The sequence below is a fragment of the Medicago truncatula genome, chromosome 4 (assembly GCF_003473485.1).
Source record: "Medicago truncatula cultivar Jemalong A17 chromosome 4, MtrunA17r5.0-ANR, whole genome shotgun sequence".
In the NCBI taxonomy this organism is placed as follows: domain Eukaryota; kingdom Viridiplantae; phylum Streptophyta; class Magnoliopsida; order Fabales; family Fabaceae; genus Medicago; species Medicago truncatula.
Genome location: NC_053045.1, coordinates 22376538 through 22398016, shown reverse-complemented (window position 1 = coordinate 22398016; position 21479 = coordinate 22376538). Strand labels below are relative to the sequence as shown.

The following is a 21479-nucleotide window of genomic DNA, read 5'->3' as shown; positions in this document are numbered from 1 at the left end:
CCTTATTCCCATTAATTCAACACCTTGCCGTTGTTGCTCGGTGCTTATCCTTTCGACCTCGGTATTCATCCATGCCCATCTCGCATTTTCATTTGTTTCACCGTCATCATGGTCATGGTGCTTCTCATCATGGTGCATTTGTACACCTTCCTCTTCTTCATTATGATGTTCTATGTGCACCTGTGGGTCATCATTAACATACAACAAATTTTCTTCCACCTCGGTGTTAGTCCGAGATGGATTAGGCAATAAAATCAAAGTGGGCACATTGAGCTTGAGTGTATAAACAAAGGGGATTCGAGTTTTTATGAAATTCATAGAGATAAGGGTTTCTATGTTCAGCCTATTGTTACCCTCAATCTTGTTTATCCCTTGGTCTTCACTCACGCCTAACCGCCTAGCTATGTATGTTATGATACCACTAACTACGATTTCTCCCCTACTATCTGATGAGCCATTTATTGACTATTTTAATATGCTTTTTAGTTTAGTTTTATTTAGATTTTATTTGATTTTATATTAGTATTATTTCCTTTTTAGGACAGTTTACTTTAAATTGCATTTTATTATATTTCAGGAAAGAATATTTGATGGATTGAGTCTTGGAGCAAAAGAAAGGGACTTGGAGCCGATTGGATGCAAAAAATATGAAGATTGAGAGACAAAAATATGTCTCCCCCATGCCAGAATCTTGGCACGGCCCGTGCTAACCTTGGCACGGCCGTGCCAACCTCCAGAGTCACTTTTGCTGCTTTTGCTTAGATTTTAAGCTACTCTATTTTTAGCCCGAATGTAATAGCTTAGATTTTAAGTCGAACAAATGCTATAAATAGAGTAGCCATCCATCACAAATATTCATCTTTACTTGGAATTCAATAAGTGACAATTGCTTTTCTAATTAAAGTTCTTTTCTTTTCCTTTATTTTCTTGTCATTTACCTTTATGCTTTCTCTCTTCTCCCCCATGTCTACGATGAACATGAGTGAATAGACTTCTCCTTGTCTTGGGATTGTTGGATAAGTCTAAATGACATAATCCTAATCAAACCAAGCTCTAAGCCTCAATCTTATGTAACCCTAATTTCTTATCTGAATTCACCGTCTTAACATGGATCAACCATTATCAAACTGTGGAAACGAAAGTGGAGGGTTTGATAATTGTTTATCCATTATTCCAAATATCAATTCATAAAACGAAAGTGGAGCTTTGATATTCGAACAAGTGAATTTAGACAAGGATTGCAAAGTCAGCGAAATAGGTTTTGCAATCTTTAAGACATATAGTTTCGATCTTCAAGGGAACTAATAACAATCCAGTCAGCGAAATAGGCTTGGTTGTTAGAGGAACCAAAATCTAATAGTAATTAAGTCAGCGAAATAGGCTTGATTGCTAGAGGAACATAAGAGAAACTGTCTTGAGAAATTAGGTCTAACATAACATTATAAGCTTATAGTTTTGGTTTGAGAAGGACTTGTTATTTAGATGAAACCAACGATCCGAAGGCTCTTTTTATTATATTAATTTTTCAACCGTTTGAAAACCCCCAACTTACAATTCTCTTCTCTTCTAATCATCTCTAAAGGTTAATTGAATTAAACTACTCCCTGTCGGAACGATACTCTTTTAATACTACTTCGGTAAGACCGTGCACTTGCGGTTTTATCTCATCAAGTTTTTGGCGCCGCTGCCGGGGAGTAATTTTACCAATTTACTCAAAAAAACGGGGAATCTCTTTTCGATGTGTGGGAGCGTTTTAAAGAAATACTTAGACGTTGTCCCCATCACGGTTTGGAGAAATGGATAATCATCCACACCTTTTATAACGGTCTAACATCTAACACTAAATTGACTGTTGATGCAGCTGCAGGTGGTGCCCTAATGAACAAGGATTTCACAACAGCTTATTCCTTAATTGAGGACATGGCTCTAAACCTTTTTCAATGGACGGAAGAAAAAGCAATCATCAATCCTTCACCCTCTAAAAAAGAGGCAGGTATGGACGAAACCTCTTCCTTTGACTATCTATCTACCAGGGTGAATGCATTATCTCAAAGACTTGATCGCATGAGTACTTGTGTTATCACACCTACCTTCTCACCTCCATGTGAAGCATGTGGCCTATCTAGTCACTCTAGCATCGATTGCAAACTAAGTAGTATTGAGCAGTTAAACTTTGTTTAGAATGGCCAAAGAGTTGTTCAAAAATCTCACATTGAACTTTTAATGGAAAACTATTTTCTTAAACAATCCGAACAGCTCCAAGAGCTTAAGGACCAAACTAGACTTTTAAACAACTCTCTTGCTACTCTCACGACAAAGATAGACTCCATCTCCTCTCACAACAAAACCTCTGAAACTCAGCTCTCCCAAGTAGTTCATAAGGTTGACCACCCCAACAAAATGAATGCTGTTACACTTAGGAGTGGCAAGCCACTCGAAGACCCCGTAAGGAGAACCAAATCCAATGACAGTGAGAAAGAGATCTGCAAACCACCATCTAGGGAAACTAGGGCAGAAAGAGAGGAACCACGAGTTGAGGAAAACACACCACCTCCCTTTAAGCCGAAAATTCCCTTCCCACAAAGGTTTGCCAAATCTAAGCTAGATGAGCAATTTAAAAAGTTCATAGAGATGATGAACAAAATATACATTGATGTGCCTTTCACCGAAGTCTTAACCCAAATGCCTACCTATGCTAAATTTTTGAAAGAAATCCTTTCTAAAAAGAGAAAAATTGAGGAAGGTGAGACGGTTAACCTTACGGAAGAATGCAGTGTCATCATCCAAAATAAATTGCCACCAAAGCTTAAAGACCCAGGCAGTTTTTCCATACCTTGTGTCATAGGGTCAGAAGTAGTGAAGAAAGCTATGTGTGATCTAGGAGCCAGTGTCAGGCTAATGCCTTTATCCCTTTACGAGAGGTTGGGAATAGGGGAACTTAAATCGACAAGGATGACCCTACAACTAGCGGACCGTTCTGTTAAGTATCCAGCTGGAATCATAGAAGATGTCCCTGTTAAGGTAGGAGAGGTATACATCCCCGCTGATTTTGTTGTAATGGAGATGGAGGAAGACAACCAAGTACCAATTCTTTTAGGAAGACCTTTTCTTGCCACCGCAGGAGCCATCATTGATGTAAAAAAGGGTAAGCTTGCTTTTAATGTCGGTAAAGAGACTGTTGAATTTGAACTTGCTAAACTAATGAAAAGTCCTTCCATTAAGGACTCTTGTTGCATGATAGATATAATCGACCATTGCGTGAAAGAGTGCTCTTTAGCATCATCTACACATGATGGTTTGGAAGTATGCTTGGTAAACAATGCAGGTACAAAACTGGAAGGGGAGGCAAAATCTTATGAAGAGCTGTTGAATAGAACTCCTCCAATGGAAGGTCTAAGTGTGGAGGAGTTAGTAAAAGAAGAACCAGCACTTCCACCCAAGGAGGCACCGAAAGTAGAGCTTAAACCGCTCCCATCAAATCTAAGGAATGAATTCTTGGGCCCTAACTCTACCTATCCTGTTATTGTAAATGCAAGCCTCGATGAAATAGAAACTGAAAAGTTACTTTATGTCCTCAAGAAGTATCCTAAAGCTATAGGGTACACCATTGACGACATTAAAGGAATAAATCCTTCATTATGCATGCATAGGATACTTCTTGAAGAAGACTATAAACCCTCCATTGAGCATCAAAGAAGGCTAAATCCTAATATGAAAGAAGTTGTGAAAAAAGAAGTTTTAAAACTCCTAGATGCAGGTGTTATTTATCCAATTTCTGATTCCAAATGGGTTAGCCCCGTGCAAGTTGTACCTAAAAAGGGTGGTCTCACAGTTATTAAAAATGATAAAAATGAATCCATTGCCACTAGGACCGTCACCGGTTGGAGAATGTGTATTGATTATAGGAAGCTTAATAAAGCAACCCGTAAAGATCACTTCCCTCTCCCTTTTATAGATCAAATGTTAGAAAGGTTAGCTAAGCATTCACATTTTTGCTACTTAGATGGTTATTCCGGATTTTTCCAAATACCCATTCACCCTAATGACCAAGAAAAGACGACTTTTACATGCCCCTTTGGGACCTTTGCCTATAGAAGGATGCCTTTTGGTCTTTGTAATGCCCTTGCTACTTTTCAAAGACGCATGATGTCTATTTTTTCTGACTTTGTTGAAAAAATAATGGAAGTTTTTATGGATGATTTCTCTGTGCATGGATCTAGTTTTGATGATTGTCTGACTAACCTTGAAAAAGTTTTGGAAAGATGTGAACAGGTGAACCTAGTCTTAAATTGGGAGAAATGTCACTTCATGGTAAGAGAAGGAATTGTCCTAGGACACTTGGTCTCCGACAGAGGTATAGAGGTAGATAAAGCAAAAATCGAAATTATTGAAAAAATGCTACCTCCTACCTCAGTCAAAGAAATTAGAAGTTTCCTAGGACATGCAGGGTTCTACCGCCGTTTCATTAAAGATTTTTCATCAATCACTAAACCACTAACAAGCCTCCTTCTTAAGGACGCAGACTTTGTGTTCGATAATGCTTGTTTGCAGGCATTTTGCAGGTTGAAAGAAGCACTAATCACTGCCCCAATCATACAACCACCAGATTGGAGTTTGCCCTTTGAAATAATGTGTGACGCAAGTGACTATGCGGTTGGGGCGGTGTTAGGTCAGAGAAAGGAAAAAAAGATGCATGCCATATACTACGCCAGTAAGACCCTAGATGGGGCACAGGTAAATTATGCCACAACAGAAAAAGAACTGCTAGCAGTTGTCTACGCCATTGACAAATTTCGGCAATACTTGGTAGGATCAAAAATCATTGTTTACACAGATCACTCGTCCATAAAATACTTGCTAAACAAAAAAGATGCCAAATCGAGATTGATCCGATGGATTTGGCTCCTCCAAGAATTTGACCTTGAAATAAAAGATAAAAAGGGTGTAGAAAATGTTGTCGCTGACCACTTGTCCCGACTTCGGGAGACCAACGAGGATGAGTTACCCTTGGATGATTCCTTCTCGGATGACCAACTCTTCTTATTGGCACAAACTGACGCACCTTGGTATGCAGATTTTGTTAATTTTCTTGCAGCAGGAGTGCTACCGCCTGAGTTCAGCAACCAACAAAAGAAGAAGTTCTTCAATGATCTCAAGTACTACTATTGGGATGAGCCCTACCTCTTCAGAAGAGGCTCAGATGGGATTTTCAGGAGATGCATTCCTGAAAACGAGGTAAGTAGTATTCTAACTCATTGCCACTCCTCTTCTTATGGTGGCCACGCCAGTACACAAAAGACTTCTTTCAAAATTCTTCATTCTGGTTTCTGGTGGCCATCACTCTTCAAAGATGTGCATTCCTTTATTTCTAAATGTGACAAATGTAAACGCACCGGCAGTATTACTAAAAGAAATGAAATGCCTTTGAACAACATCCTTAAAGTCGAAATTTTTGATGTTTGGGGTATTGACTTTATGGGACCATTCCCCTCCTCTTTTGGGAATCAATACATATTGGTAGCAGTTGACTATGTATCCAAATGGGTTGAAGCCATTGCTTCCCCCACTAATGATACACAAATTGTTATAAAACTGTTTAAAAAAGTCATCTTTCCTAGGTTCGGAGTGCCAAGGGTTGTGATAAGCGATGGAGGGTCTCACTTCATTTCAAGACATTTTGAAAAACTTTTGCAAAAACATGGCGTGAGGCACAAAATTGCGACATGTAACACCCCGTTTTCCCAACGTGAAAATTTCATTTATTTAATCAGAGTAATTCACCTAAACGGAATGTCACATTCTTTTCTTAAAATCATAAACTGTATAAATAACTATTTATCCTTTAAAATTCAATAACTAAAAAGTCTTTAATACTTCGCAGCGGAAATTATTCAATAATCAAAACAGTCTTTGGCACTAAAGCCTCTTTACAATTATGTCATAAAAATCCATTCTAAAAACATAGTCATAACTCTTTAGAAACAATACGTAAGGAATAGAAAGCAATAACAAATTCCCATCCCATTACGTATCAGAGCACCTAAAGACACTTGAGCCACCACTCCTACTAATCATTAATACCTGCAAGTTACTCATACGAAGAGCAACATTTTCAAGCAGAAGGGGTGAGATTTCACAAAACAATAATATCAAGCATATAATTCAATAATTATATTTAACAACACAAATAACTTCATCTATTAGTAATAATAATTCTTCATGTAATAATTCTTAATAACTCAACCAACTTCTAATTATCATTTAACACATATTAACCAAATCGTAACAACATAGATCATCACATCATAGTCATAGTTCATATATAGCATAACAACATCTTAATCCTAATTCATATACAACATAACAACATCATTAATTCATAATAATAATTATTCATCAAACATCTCATTATCAATTCATTAATAAAAGACAACTTATCAATTTAACATAAAAATCATCAAGTACACTTAACAACTCATAGATATCATCATGTAATCATCATCACTAATAACTTTAAAACAACACAATATAATCATCTCTTATTAATAGTAATAATTATCTACATCATAACATAAACATCTTCTTATAATAATATAACAACAACGTAACATGATATTCACTTAATAATAATAATAATTATATATACATCATCTCGTCATAATATAATAATATAACAACAACATAGCATGATATTCACTTAATAATAATAATAATTATATATACATCATCTCGTCATAATATAATAATATAACAACAACATAACATGATATTCACTTAATAATAATAATAATTATATATACATCTTCTCTTCATAATATCATAATATAACAACAACATATTCATCTTCTTGTATTAATATAACAACAACGTATTCATCATCTTATGAAAATATAATCAACACATACTAACACCAAAATCAACATCATAAATCTTCAACATAAACATCTTAAACAATATCATCTTAAACATCATAGCATCTTTGATAAACAATTATCAAGTAATCACACCATTCGATCATCATCAATAACATAACATAATATTCACTTAATAATATTAATCATATATAGAACAACATATTCATCACTTAATAGTAACAATTATACACAACATCATAACAACTTAACAATATCATAATCATTATCTTAAACAACATAGCAACGTAACAATATCATAATCAATATCTTAAACAACGTAGCAACATAACAGTATCATAATCAACATGTTAAACAACATAGCAACATAACAATATCATAATCAATATCTTAAACAACGTAGCAACATAACAATATCATAATCAACATGTTAAACAACATAGCAATATTTTAGTCAACATCATATAATTCACATCGTATAATCTTCGTAGGTACTTCTTTAACAACACATGGGTAGAACACAACTCGACAAACTCATAGATGATAATTCATCGACAACTTAACAACTCATGGATGATAATTCATCAACAACAACCTTGACTCGACATATGTGACAATGCAACTTAGACACTTATATGCATGTGGTACCAATCGTCATCATAAGTATTAATATACTTTTATCGTGCAGAGGACAAAGCTCCTAAAACGTGCGGAGGACAAAGCTCCTAATCGTGGTGAGGGCAAAGCTCAATGAAATGCTATGCATGGACTCTTAACAACAAAACACCGTAATCATCGTAATCAACATATCATCATGCATCCAATAATTTGGAGTTAAACGTCATCATTTCAATATATATATATATATATATATATATATATGGACATCATGCACTTAGTTAAATAACAGCAGTAGCACAGTCAAATCACACAACAATAGAGAGATATCAATATATCAATTGCAATTCACAACATAACAATATTAATGTGAAGCATCAACAACTTAAACATCAAACATCTTCCACATAAGGCATATAAATATTTCACATAACCAACAACAGCAACATAGGCGACACATAAACATCTCAGGATATAACAATATCAAATGATAATCAACAACAACTCATGTAACTTAGTTACATAACAATAGCAGCATAATCAGATTATATCAACAGCTTAATACCAATTCATTTTCAACAACTTCCTGATCATTCAATAATAATTCAAGTAATGCAATCAATCAATAAATCACATTATAAACACTTAGCATTTCAATATAGCTTCACAATTCACAATCATTATCTTTAATAGGTCACACTATGTACCTAAAGTTCATTTCTAACCAATCCAAGCAACTCAAGTCTCACAATGCACTAAAAACACTCAATTCTGGAAGTGCTCGCGAGGCGAGAGCATCTGCTCGCCGTGGCGAGTACAAGCCAACTTTCCAACTAAGGTTGTTCTAGGTTCAATCTCGTTCTAAATCATTCTCTAATCAATAGTAGGCACCTAAAGGTACTCAAAGGCATCTAAGGTTCAACTCAAAAGGTCGAAACACAAAATCTAACATGCTCTCTGCCTTAGCTCGCTATGGCGAGTAAGGTTGCTCGCAATGGCGAGCAATACCAAAACACTCGCGAGGCGAAGGGGAAGGCTCACGTGGCGAGCGATGAAGATCATCACTCGCGAGGCGAGGATCATAGCTCGCCGTGGCGAGCGATGAATCTAGGCTCGGACATGATGCACTTTCTACACGAAAATCATCATCTAACAAGGTTCTAAGCCTAATTTCAATTCCAGAATTCATCTAAATCATTATCTAAGGTCTAAGGACAGTTTCTACATCTTTTTAACAAGTTTCCACCGTTTAATCATCAATTCTATCAATTTGACCTAATTTCCGATTCTTCTTAAACTCATCCTAATTCATGTTAAACTTAACCATTGATTCACATACTTAATAGAATTGCAAAGTTAGTCTCACCCTTACCTTATAATCAAGAAATCGCAGCCCCTCTAGGTCTCTCCCTCTTCTCTTGGCTTTTCTCCCTTTTCTCCAAAAGCAGTCGTACGTACGTTATGTTTTTCTAAACTAGGTCTCTCCTATTTATATAAATCTTTAACCTACTTATTTTTCTCTTAAATCCAAATATTAATATTCTATCCCAATATATATATATATATATATATATATATATATATATATATATATATATATATATATATAAAATGTTTCTATAACAATAATAAATAACAATTATATCTCTATAACATATATATATATATATATATTTCCATAACAAATCATACATATTTCTATAACAGATTATATATATTTCTACAACAAATCATACATATTTCTACAACAAATGACATATATACATTCCTAAATCAAATAACATATATTATATTTTTAAATCAAATAGCATATATATATATTTCTAAATCAAATAACATATATATTTCTAAATCAAATAACATATATATTATATTAATAAATATATAACATATATCATAACAAAATATCACTCATCAAAATAAATCATATAAATCACACAAATCATATAAGTATATTCTAAACTCATTTAAAATAATGAAATAATTAGAGAGGGCGTTACACGACACCCTATCACCCCCAAACTAGCGGACAAGTGGAGGTCTCAAATAGACAAATCAAAGCTATCCTTGAAAAAACTGTCTCAACCTTTAGGAAAGATTGGTCAAGTAAGCTTGACGATGCCCTTTGGGCCTATCGAACGGCTTATAAAACTCCCATTGGAATGACTCCTTTTAAACTTGTCTACGGGAAATCTTGTCACCTTCCCGTTGAGCTCGAGCATAAGGCCTATTGGGCAATTAGAAACCTCAACTTAGACCCCAATTTAGCCGGTGAAAAAAGAAAGCTTCAATTAAGCGAGCTAGAAGAACTTAGGATAGATGCCTATGAGAATGCCCGCATTTATAAGGAAAGAACTAAGAATTGGCATGACAAGAAAATCGTCAAGAAGCACTTCAAAAGCGGTGACCTTGTGCTACTCTTTAATTCTAGGCTAAAGCTCTTCCCCGGTAAACTAAGGTCACGATGGTTCGGCCCTTTTTAAGTTCGCACAGTCTACCCTTATGGGGCGATTGAAATATTTTCTGAAGAAACATGATCCTTCACGGTTAATGGGCAAAGGCTTAAAATCTATAATACCGGAGAAGTAAATGAAGTAGTGGCTGATTTCACTCTGAGTGACCCACCTTAAGGATTTTTATCCTTATTTTTGTCAAGCTAGTGACAATAAAAGAGCGCTTCATGGGAGGCAACCCACTAATTTAATTGCTTTCTTTGTTTTCTGTTATATTTTTTGTTTTGTAGGTAACTGTCTGAGATTGACTAGGAAACGCAAGAAAAATCAAAGTTACAAGAACCAGAAAGGTGGCACGGCCCGTGCTTAAGTTGGCACGGCCGTGCCAGGAATCACACCACCACCTTAACCAAAATTGGCAGAATGACGGCACAGCCCGTGCTAAAGTTGGCACGGCCGTGCCAACCTGACAGGCCTCCGGGGTTCAAAAATTTCGGCAAATTGTGAGCTTTCCGCATCCTTTCTCACTTTTTTTTCCTTGTTTCTTTCGTTTTTTAAATCATTGAGGACAATGCTTCTCCTAAGTGTGGGGGGAGCCTAATAAAGTGTCTTTAGTCGTAATGTTTCCAAACTCCCTTGAACTTTATTCTTTTGTTTTGTTTTATTGTAAAAGGCATGGTTAAGTAGCTAATTTTTATTGAAAATATCATGACACAAAATTTTAATTGTCTCCTCTTATTTGATTGATTCTTGTACATGAAAAGCAAACTCTTGTGTTTTAAGTCTTCTTGATATACCCACATCTTGTTTTAAAGTGAATAAAATTCTCCAATGAGAAAAACACAAAGTTGATTCCCTTGAGTAAATGTATGAATAGGTATTTTAAGGAAACGCGTTTTAATCTTAGTGGTGCATTAACCTTTAAAGATTCTCAAAGTGCCAGTAGTATAAGTTAGTATAAGGGAGTTCATAAAAAGCCAAAAAGCCAAATAAATTCCAAGATCTCATCATTGAATCTAGATTGGGGAAGGAGGTAGGCCCTCCGACTTCCTACGTGAAGATGATTGTTATCTTGAGGAAAAACTTTAAAAAAGCATCATTGAATCTAGATTGGGGAAGGGGGTATGCCCTCCGACTTCCTACGTGAAGATGATGTTTTAAGGGATACCATTGAATCTAGATTGGGGAAGGGGGTAGGCCCTCCGACTTCCTACGTGAAGATTTTGTTCCATAAAGAACTTAAATGTGCAAATGGCAAAGAACAAAGATTCTCAAATACTCCCATCTCTCTTATATGAATTATAGAAGGAATCTTTCTTGGTTGGTTTAGTACTAGGATTAGACCATGTTTCCTCATAATGCCTATCTTATACAGGAGCAAGAAAAGGGTTGGACTTCACACACACACTCACTTGAAACTTGATCGTTGGGTTGAATAAAAATTACAAGAAATACTTGAGTTTGTGATTAGTGTATATTTAGGATTTAATTGAGGAGACATGTGCTTCAATTGAATTGTCATTTGATAAAATTGTTTGTGCTACTATGTTTATGCCATTTGCTTGAGGACAAGCAAAGACTCAATTGTGGGGGAGTTTGATGAGTCATTTATTGACTATTTTAATACGCTTTTTAGTTTAGTTTTATTTAGATTTTATTTGATTTTATATTAGTATTATTTCCTTTTTAGGACAGTTTACTTTAAATTGCATTTTATTATATTTCAGGAAAGAATATTTGATGGATTGAGTCTTGGAGCAAAAGAAAGGGACTTGGAGCCGATTGGATGCAAAAATATGAAGATTGAGAGACAAAAATATGTCTCCCCCATGCCAGAAGCTTGGCACGGCCCGTGCTAACCTTGGCACAGCCGTGCCACCCTCCAGTGTCACTTTTGTTGTTTTTGCTTAGATTTTAAGCTACTCTATTTTTAGCCCGAATGTAATAGCTTAGATTTTAAGTCGAACAAATGCTATAAATAGAGTAGCCATCCATCACAAATATTCATCTTTACTTGGAATTCAATAAGTGACAATTGCTTTTCTAATTGAAGTTCTTTTCTTTTCCTTTATTTTCTTGTCATTTACTTTTATGCTTTCTCTCTTCTCCCCCATGTCTACGATGAACATGAGTGAGTAGACTTCTCCTTGTCTTGGGATTGTTCGATAAGTCTAAATGACATAATCCTAATCAAACCAAGCTCTAAGCCTTAATCTTATGTAACCCTAATTTCTTATCTAAATTCACCGTTTTAACATGGATCAACCATTATCAAACTGTGGAAACGAAAGTGGAGGGTTTGATAATTGTTTATCCATTATTCCAAATATCAATTCATAAAACGAAAGTGGAGCTTTGATATTCGAACAAGTGAATTTAGACAAGGATTGCAAAGTCAGCGAAATAGGCTTTGCAATCTTTGAGACATATAGTTTCGATCTTCAAGGGAACTAATAACAATCAAGTCAACGAAATAGGCTTGGTTGTTAGAGGAACCAAAATCTAAAGTAATCAAGTCAGCGAAATAGGCTTGATTGCTAGAGGAACATAAGAGAAATTGTCTTGAGAAATTAGGTCTAACATAACATTATAAGCTTATAGTTTTGGTTTGAGAAGGACTTGTTATTTAGATGAAACCAACGATCCCAAGGCTCTTTTTATTATATTAATTTTTCAACCGTTTGAAAACCCCCAACTTACAATTCTCTTCTCTTCTAATCATCTCTAAAGGTTAATTGAATTAAACTACTCCTTGTCGAAACGATACTCTTTTAATACTACTTCGGTAAGACCGTGCACTTGCGGTTTTATCTCATCACTATTGGATCTATTTCCTATAAGGGAAAGGTAGTCAAGCAAGTAAAAACAAGTGTTAACGGGGTGGTTGTGCAGCATAGCCCAAAGTATGAACAGTTCATCACTCCTAGTGTTCCCTAATTCACTCATTCCCTAAATAGTGCAAGCCATAACCCTTTGAAGGTACCTAAGTACGGGGTTGTGAATGTTGCTAGCTTTGTTGGCACGTGTGTTAAACTGGTCAAGACCTGTAATTCGCTCCCAAAAGGCGGCGGGTTGATAGTCAACCGGTTTTAAATTTTGATCCCAAGAGTCGTGGATGAACCCCGCATTTGCGAAGCCCATCTCATCACAGAAGTGTTGAAGAGACATCTCATAATCAATATTCATAAGCCGGAAAGAAACTCTATGGTTAGGGTTATCAAAATTCAACCTATCTTTTGTAAAAACAATAGAACTTAAAAATTCATTGGTGAAATTCTCATACCCTTTCATAGGTTTCAACATATCAACCCATCCTAACCTTTCTAGCAGATTAAACACATTATCTTTAATTCCTAGCTTATTCAAGTCATGGTTATCAGGGTACCTGCAAGGATGTAAAGGTTTAGAGATTAGAATTTTGTACCTATCCCTTTGCTTGTTGTCCCTGAAGGTGATGCCATGATTTTTGGCTTGCGCTTTTTTCTTTGGGGGGGGGGGGGGGTTCCCCCTGATGAGCTTCCAACTTCTTTTTCACCTCTCTTTGAAGCCATTACCTTGACCTTGCTGTAGTGGTGTGATGGCGGTGAGGGTTTGTGTATGGGTTGTTTTGGTGGAAAAAGGTTGGTGTAGTGATGTGGTGAGGGGTTAAGTGAGTTTTAGGGGTTGGCTGATGGAGATTGGTGAAGAATTTGGGTGATGTTGTTTGGATGGACGAAATTGGTTTTTGAATGGTGGGTTATGATTGGTTGGGAGGAGAAATTTTGGGAATTGGTGAGATTTGGAGGGGGGGTGTGGAGTTTTGAGGTTGTATGGTTATGGAGGTTTTAGAGAGAAGGGTGAAGGTAGAGAGATGTTTGTGTTTGAGAGTGAAGGAAGAAGAAGGCCAAAAGGTGAGATTATACTTACCTGATATCGGGCACGGCCGTGCCAAGCTTAGCACGGGCCGTGCCAACATTCTGGAACAATGGCTGGTGTTGGTTTGTCAAGGTCTGGCACGGCCGTGCCAGTGTGAGCACAGGCCGTGCCAAGGTTCTGGAGGACGAGGCTTCAAAATTTTTCTGTTTCCTTGAATCCTACTCGGACAATCACCTACAAAATACTTAAAATAACAAAAACAAAATAAAAGCAGTTAAATGCGTGGGTTGCCTCCCACGAAGCGCTTCTTTATGGTCATTAGCTTGACGTTAAAGAAAGTGTCCATTAGAAAGGGTCAAAGATGTTGTATTGTGTAGATGACGCTAAAAAGCGTTCTTTCACATCATGTTCTTTAACCATATTGCAATAATAAAGGGCGGGACCTTCCTTAATGTTTTCATACTCAAATCCTACCATGTCTTCACTCACTTGAAAAACTATCCTACCACTCTTAACATCAACTATAGCACCCGTAGTGGCGAGGAAGGGTCTTCCTAGTATCATAGGGCAATCGTGGTCTTCCTCGATGTCAACAACCACAAAGTCAGTTGGGATGTATATCCCTTCTATCTTACCGGGGATGTCTTCAACGTATCCGGCTATCGGGATGACCGAATGGTCAACCAATTTTAATATCATCTCGGTAGGTTTCAACTCTCCTATTCCCATTTTTTTAAAGAGGGATAGAGGCAACAAACTAACACTGGCTCCTAGGTCACACAAGGCTTTGTCAACGGTCTCTTTCCCTATCACACAAGGAATGGCAAAACTTCCTGGATCTCTAAGCTTTTGGGGTTGCTTCTTGACGATTGCACTACTTTCCTTAGTTAAAGCTATTGTCTCTTTGTGATCTACAGCCCTTTTCTTTGAAAAAATTTCTTTTAAAAACTTGGCGTATAGAGGCATACGAGACAAAGCTTCAGCAAAGGGAATCTTAATGCAAATCTTTTTAAGTATGTTTAAGAATTTAGCAAATTGAGCCTCCAAGTTGAGCTTAGTAAGCCTTAATGGGTTAAGGCTTTTGTTCTTATCAAGCGGGTTCTTTATCGTATCCCTCTCACCTAGAAGCTTAACATTCTCTCCCTTGACACTTTTGGCTTTAGTAACGGTCTCTTCTAACTTACTGCCCCCAAGAGAAATAGCATTGACATGGGCTTTGGGGTTTGTTTCAGGTTGACCAGGAAAGATTCCTGGTGTTTGAGAAGAGGTGGCCACTTGTTGGGCTACTTGGGAGATTTGGGTCTCAAGCATCTTGGTGTGTGTGGCGATAGAATCAACCTTGGTAGTGAGCTTGGAGAGAGAGTCATTCAGAAATCCCGTTTGGTTTTTTAGTTCTTGAAGATTTTTATTTTGATTAGCTATGCAATTTTCCAACAAAATCTCCAAACTTGATTTCTGAGCCACTCTCTGGTTGTTTGTATAGCTAGGTGGTGCTGCTTGTCCATAGGAACCTTGAGAATTTTTGTAAAAATTTTGATTTGGCCTCATTCCTTGGTTATATTGAGCGTAATTCAGTTGCTCAATATTGGCAGCACTACCTAACTGACAATCAACACCGATATGACTGGATATACCACAAATTTCACAATGAGGGGATGTAGAAGAAGGTGTGACAGCATTAACATTAAGTTTTTAAAATTTTTGGGTTAATGCCTCAACCTTAGCAGCAAGGTGATTATATTCAGAGACTTCGTGTATACCTGCCTCTTTCTTATAGGGAGTAGGAGCGGTGACGGCTCTCTCGTTGGTCCATTGGTAATGATTCTGAGCCATGTCTTCAATCAAGGCATAAGCCTCCGTATAGTTTTTTTTTCATTAGAGCTCCACCTGCAGCTGCATCAACAGACATCTTAGTGGTATATGACAAGCCATTATAAAGCGTGTGGACTATAAGCCACTTTTCTAAGCCATGGTGGGGACAAAGTCTGAGCATTTCCTTGAAACGTTCCCACGCTTCATAGAGAGATTCCCCATCCTTTTGATTGAACCGCGTGATTTGATCTCTAAGTTTAGCGATTTTATATGGGGGAAAAAATTGGGCAAGGAATGCTCGCCTCATATCGTCCTATGAAATGATGAAACCGACTTCTAGGGAATGGAACCAAGCGCTAGCTCTATCCCTTAAGGAAAAGGGAAAGAGATGAAGTCTTACGGCTTCTTGGTTCTCTTTTATGGTGCCACTGAGTCTAAGGAAGGAAGAAATATGGAGATTTGGATCCTTAGTGGGTGATCCAGAAAACTGATTTTGCTGCACCAAATTGAGTAGTGCAGGCTTGATTTCGAAGTTATTACCCTCAACCGTTGGGTACACGATAATAGCTTGTGGCTCTTCCGTTGAAGGAGTAGCATACTCTTTGAGAGTGCGTTCAGCCATAGCAGTATTATTTTGTGCCTCTCTCTTTTTCTTATGCAAAAATCTTTCGATCTCATGAATAAATTCTCCGAGACTTTACTTCTTCGCATAAGAAACCGAGAACCCAAGAAGTTAGTGGTAAAACAAAAGAAAGAAGTAGAAGAAAAGAGGAAGAGAAGAGAGTTCTAATCACAAAGAAAGAGTTAATCAAATTAGTTTACTCCCCGGCAGCGGCGCCAAAAACTTGATGAGATAAAACCGCAAGTGCACGGTCTTACCGAAGTAGTATGAAAAGAGTATCGTTCCGACAGGGAGTAGTTCAATTTAATTAACCTTTAGAGATGATTAGAAGAGAAGAGAATTGTAAGTTGGGGGTTTTCAAACGGTTGAAAATTAATATAATAAAAGGAGCCTTGGGATCGTTGGTTTCATCTAAATAACAAGTCCTTCTCAAACCAAAACTATAAGCTTATAATGTTATGTTAGACCTAATTTCTCAAGACAGTTTCTCTTATGTTCCTCTAGCAACCAAGCCTATTTCGCTGACTTGATTACTATCAGATTTTGGTTCCTCTAACAACCAAGCCTATTTCGCTGACTTGATTGTTATTAGTTCCCTTGAAGATCGAAACTATATGTCTCAAAGATTGCAAAGCCTATTTCGCTGACTTTGCAATCCTTGTCTGAATTCACTTGTTCGAATATCAAAGCTCCACTTTCGTTTTATGAATTGATATTTGGAATAATGGATAAACAATTATCAAACCCTCCACTTTCGTTTCCACAGTTTGATAATGGTTGATCCATGTTAAGACGGTGAATTCAGATAAGAAATTAGGGTTACATAAGATTGAGGCTTAGAGCTTGGTTTGATTAGGATTATGTCATTTAGACTTATCCAACAATCCCAAGACAAGGAGAAGTCTACACACTCATGTTCATCGTAGACATGGGGGAGAAGAGAGAAAGCATAAAGGTAAATGACAAGAAAATAAAGGAAAAGAAAAGAACTTTAATTAGAAAAGCAATTGTCACTTATTGAATTCCAAGTAAAGATGAATATTTGTGATGGATGGCTACTCTATTTATAGCATTTGTTCGACTTAAAATCTAAGCTATTACATTCGGGCTAAAAATAGAGTAGCTTAAAATCTAAGCAAAAGCAGCAAAAGTGACTCTGGAGGGTGGCACGGCCATGCCAAGGTTAGCACGGGCCGTGCCAAGCTTCTGGCATGGGGGAGACATATTTTTGTCTCTCAATCTTCATATTTTTTGCATCCAATCGGCTCCAAGTCCCTTTCTTTTGCTCCAAGACTCAATCCATCCAATATTCATTCCTGAAATAAAATAAAATGCAATTTAAAGTAAACTATCCTAAAAAGGAAATAATACTAACATAAAATAAAATAAAATCTAAATAAAACTAAACTAAAAAGCATATAAAAGTAAGCAATAAATGACTCATCACGTCACTTTCACAATGTTTTACGAGCCATCATCTCATTAGAAGATGAATATCTTGTCCAACCTTCTGGGAGGGATGTACCTCCGCAAATACTACACAACAACAGATACTATCCTTTTTTTAAGGTACTTATGCCATTATATCATTTCAATGTGATGCTATTAAAGTTTATGATTAATTTAAATAATCACTAATAGAATAACTTATATAATAAAAAAGGATTGCATTGGAGCTATAGATGGGACACATATTCGAGTTAAGGTCCCAAGAGCATATGTCCCTCGATTTCGTGGAAGAAAAAGACTATACTACACAAAATGTTTTGGCTGCATGTAGTTTCGACATGAAATTTACATATGTTTTAACGGGGTGGGAAGGCACGGCATCTGACTCTATAATTTTGAAAGATGCTTTAAGCAGGGGAGATTCACTAAGAATTCCCGAAGGTCAGTAGTATATTATTTTTCTTTGACTAATAAAACTTTCAATTTATAGTTAGCTCCGTTAACATGTAGAGTTAAAATTTATATTACAACCTTTGTAGGAAAATATTATCTTGGGGATGCGGGATTTATGCTTAAAAAAGGAGTGATCACACCATATAGAGGTGCTCGTTATCACTTGAAGGAATACTCTGCTCGTGGCCCACAAAATATGAAAGAGTTGTTCAACCACCGTCATGCTTCACTTAGAAATGTTATAGAGAGATGTTTTGGGGTATTAAAAAAAAGATTTCCAATTTTATCAGGTGGCGCAGAACCGTTTTACTCATTTGAAGTGATGTCTGACATTGTACTTGTTTGTTGTATACTGCATAACTTCCTAATGGGTGTTGATATTGATGAGACCTTAATTGCCGAAGTAGACCGTGAGCTACCTCAACATGAGAACGAAAGACCCCACCAGCATCAACGTGATGATGACTATATACAAGGAACTTTAATAAGAGACAATGTTGCTGTCGGAATGTGGAATGTCTATGAAATATGATAACATCATTAATACAACACATTCCTAGTATATCATGATTTTGTATAATATGAATGCATTTGTAGCGTGTATGTGTAGCTTATGTTATATTTGGTTCTACATTTTGTACACCGTTATGTTTCAGACGTAAACATATGTACTGTTAAGTGTTGTGTGCTAGTAATTTCTAATAGTTTGTTCATGTTATTATTGTTTTGAATTAATTTATCATATGCTAACTTTTATATGACAATGCATACATCAATTTCAAATATATATTGTGTCACTACTTTTAAAATTTGTATGTAGCTACTACAATGTCTAAGGGAAAAGGTGCCGCATAACAGTCTGATAATCCCTGTAGAGATATTCTGCAATGGAATGATGAGATGGATCAAGCGTTGTTGAATGCTTTGCGTGAAGAGGATCATAAGGGAAATAGGCTCGATGGTGGTTGGACAGCAGAAGGATACAATAATGTGGTTGAAGTCTTAAGATTTGTGATTGATCCGACTATCACGAAGAATCATATAAAGAATATATTGAAAACTTTGAAAGCACATTTTGGTGAAGCTCATGACATGTTTCATGGCTTAAGTGGATTTTCATGGAACTCAATCACCCAAAAATTTCAGGCAGAGGATGAAGTCTGGGCTGATTTGATTAAAGTAATTATCTCTTTTACCTTTTACAATGTGTGCAATTATTTGTGTAGGTAAAACCACATGCAGCAAAATGGAAAAAACATCCAATTAAGAATTATGACATTTTGAAAGAATTATTTGAAACTGATAGGGCAGCAGGAAAACAAACGAAGACAGTCAAAGAAAGGCGAAAACAATTGGAAAAGGAGAATATTGACCTTAATAATGATTATGATGATGCTGAAATCTATGGGTTAAATGTTTCTATGTTTGATGAGCATCAACTTTCAAACCCTGACTTTGAGAATGTTAGTCCACAAAATGGTCCGACAAATTCACCAGCTGACACACATACTTCAAAGGGGATGAAACGAAAGAGAACCATGGTTGAGTTAGTTGAAGATCAATATGAGCACATGAACGAAGGTATCATGACCATAGCTGAAGCTTTGAAAGAGGGCAATGCAGTTTCTAAGGAGATACATCAAGTTGCAGAGCGTCAGGTTGAAATTGTTGAACGACAAGTTGCGGTCATTGAGAAACAAGTTGAAATTGCTGGAAAAACAACTTATTGTCATGCAACAAACCCAACCTCATCATTATTCTGAATCTGATGTCTGGGAACTTTTAGATGAATTGAGAGTGTTTGATGATTATCGCATGAAGTTTTATGATCATTTGTGTGATAATGAGCACAAAAAACGTAAGATTTTTGAGGTACCTCGTCATATGAGAGCTGAAGCTCTCTTTAAAATGATGAATGATGCTGGTTTGCTTGATTAAGAGCAGTTTTACTGTTTTTTTTTTTTTGGGGTACTATCTATATATATATCATGAATGACTTTTTTGGGATGTATGTGTGCATCACTGAAGCTTTAAAGGAATTGTGATTGAGCATTGGTTGTGGATGTGCTCTCTTCTTTTGGTGTTGTATATATTTATGGCATCATATGGCCTAATAGTTTATGATGCTCTATCACCACTAATTTTTTGGGATGTCAGAATATATGACTAGTAGCTAGGAAGTAAGTATTAGTTTTATATGGCTAAAGATGTATGGTAAGGCCTGCTATTATACTTCTTTTGAGTATGCTTGGAAGTCTGCTACCCATGCTGGTTTTACACTAATGATGTTATATGCTGATAAATTGGTAGACGTTGATTTCGGAGAGGTGTTGGATGGTATGTATAAATAGCCTAAGTTATTTTTCTTATTTATCTAATTCTGGTATTACACCAACCTAATATATTCAATCATATGCTCTGTACTTGCAGTGATTATATCAATGTGTTTCTACACACTTGGGTACAAGGTTGTATGCACTCCAAAGGGTACATCTACTATGATAAATATGGTATGCTATCTATGCTAATTGAATAAAACATTTACTATGTTGTGCTGTTTTTGCTGTTGTGGGGTTTGTCTGGCTGCTGGAGATGCAAGTAGTTTGGTTTATGTAGTCTGGGTTTTTGGCTGTTTATGGATGTCTGTTTTGGGCCTTGCTGTTTTTTTCACCTTCAGATCTGCATTTCTGGTGTTGCTGTCATAGTTTTAGGTTGTGGGGGGTGCAGAGAGCGCGTCCGTGCAGCTGTTTGTTGTTTTATCAGGCTTTTGTAGTACCTGCTGGCCTGTTTTCGGGGGGCCGCAGCCATGCCGGCCATGTCGGAGGCGGGTTTTAGGGGTGTTTGTGCTGATTGTGAGGCAGGGGTATGCGTTTTTGCGGTCTCTTAGGGAGCGTACTTAGTCTTTTGGGCTACTTTATTTTGTATCCCTTTTTACTGTTCGTATATTTCAACCTCATTATTTGTATTACCGTGTTGTAGCATGTGTGCTAGGCACACCCCTTGGCTTCGCTTGTGTGTGGTTTGAGGTGTTTTGTATGTGATCCGTCTATATACGACATCGTCTTTGTTGCCTTTTGTTTCAACATTCACATTGACTATTATTATTTTTGTTCTTTTTAGTAGTTGGTGTTGAAGATTTCTACAAATAGCTTGCTCATACATATGCATCGTGTCATGTAGGGGCTAATCTTGGGTAGCGACTATGATTGTAGATCCATGACAAAGTGCTAGAGGAAAATGAGGATGATGTTATCAACACAAATGCAGAGAAGTTCAATGTCCACAAATATGCACGTTTATGGTAGTTTAGTCAAAGAACTTTGATTTTGAACTTATGTTGAATTT

General features: G+C 36.6%; 1 protein-coding gene and 2 non-coding genes across 3 annotated transcripts; 2 read left to right on the top strand and 1 right to left on the bottom strand.

Moving 5' to 3' along the window:
- Window positions 1-1683: 1683 nt before the first annotated feature.
- LOC120580393 (small nucleolar RNA R71) lies at window positions 1684-1790 on the bottom strand. The gene has a single exon (XR_005646116.1). It is a non-coding gene; the product is annotated as a small nucleolar RNA R71 (small nucleolar RNA).
- Window positions 1791-15762: 13972 nt separating this feature from the next.
- On the top strand, window positions 15763-15869 carry LOC120580347 (small nucleolar RNA R71). Its single transcript, XR_005646071.1, has one exon. It is a non-coding gene; the product is annotated as a small nucleolar RNA R71 (small nucleolar RNA).
- Window positions 15870-18019: 2150 nt separating this feature from the next.
- Window positions 18020-18666, top strand: LOC112420815 (protein ALP1-like). The gene is made up of 2 exons (XM_024780509.2): window positions 18020-18122; window positions 18221-18666. Exons 1-2 carry the CDS (start codon window positions 18020-18022, stop codon window positions 18664-18666), a joined length of 549 nt encoding a protein of 182 aa, XP_024636277.2.
- Window positions 18667-21479: the final 2813 nt, after the last annotated feature.

Excerpts from the sequence above, each read along its gene's own strand:
- LOC112420815 (XM_024780509.2), top strand. The coding sequence starts at position 18,020 with ATGAAATTTACATATGTTTTAACGGGGTGGGAAGGCACGGCATCTGAC. Across the intron at positions 18,123-18,220 it reads TTCACTAAGAATTCCCGAAG|GAAAATATTATCTTGGGGAT; the intron begins GTCAGTAGTATA and ends CAACCTTTGTAG.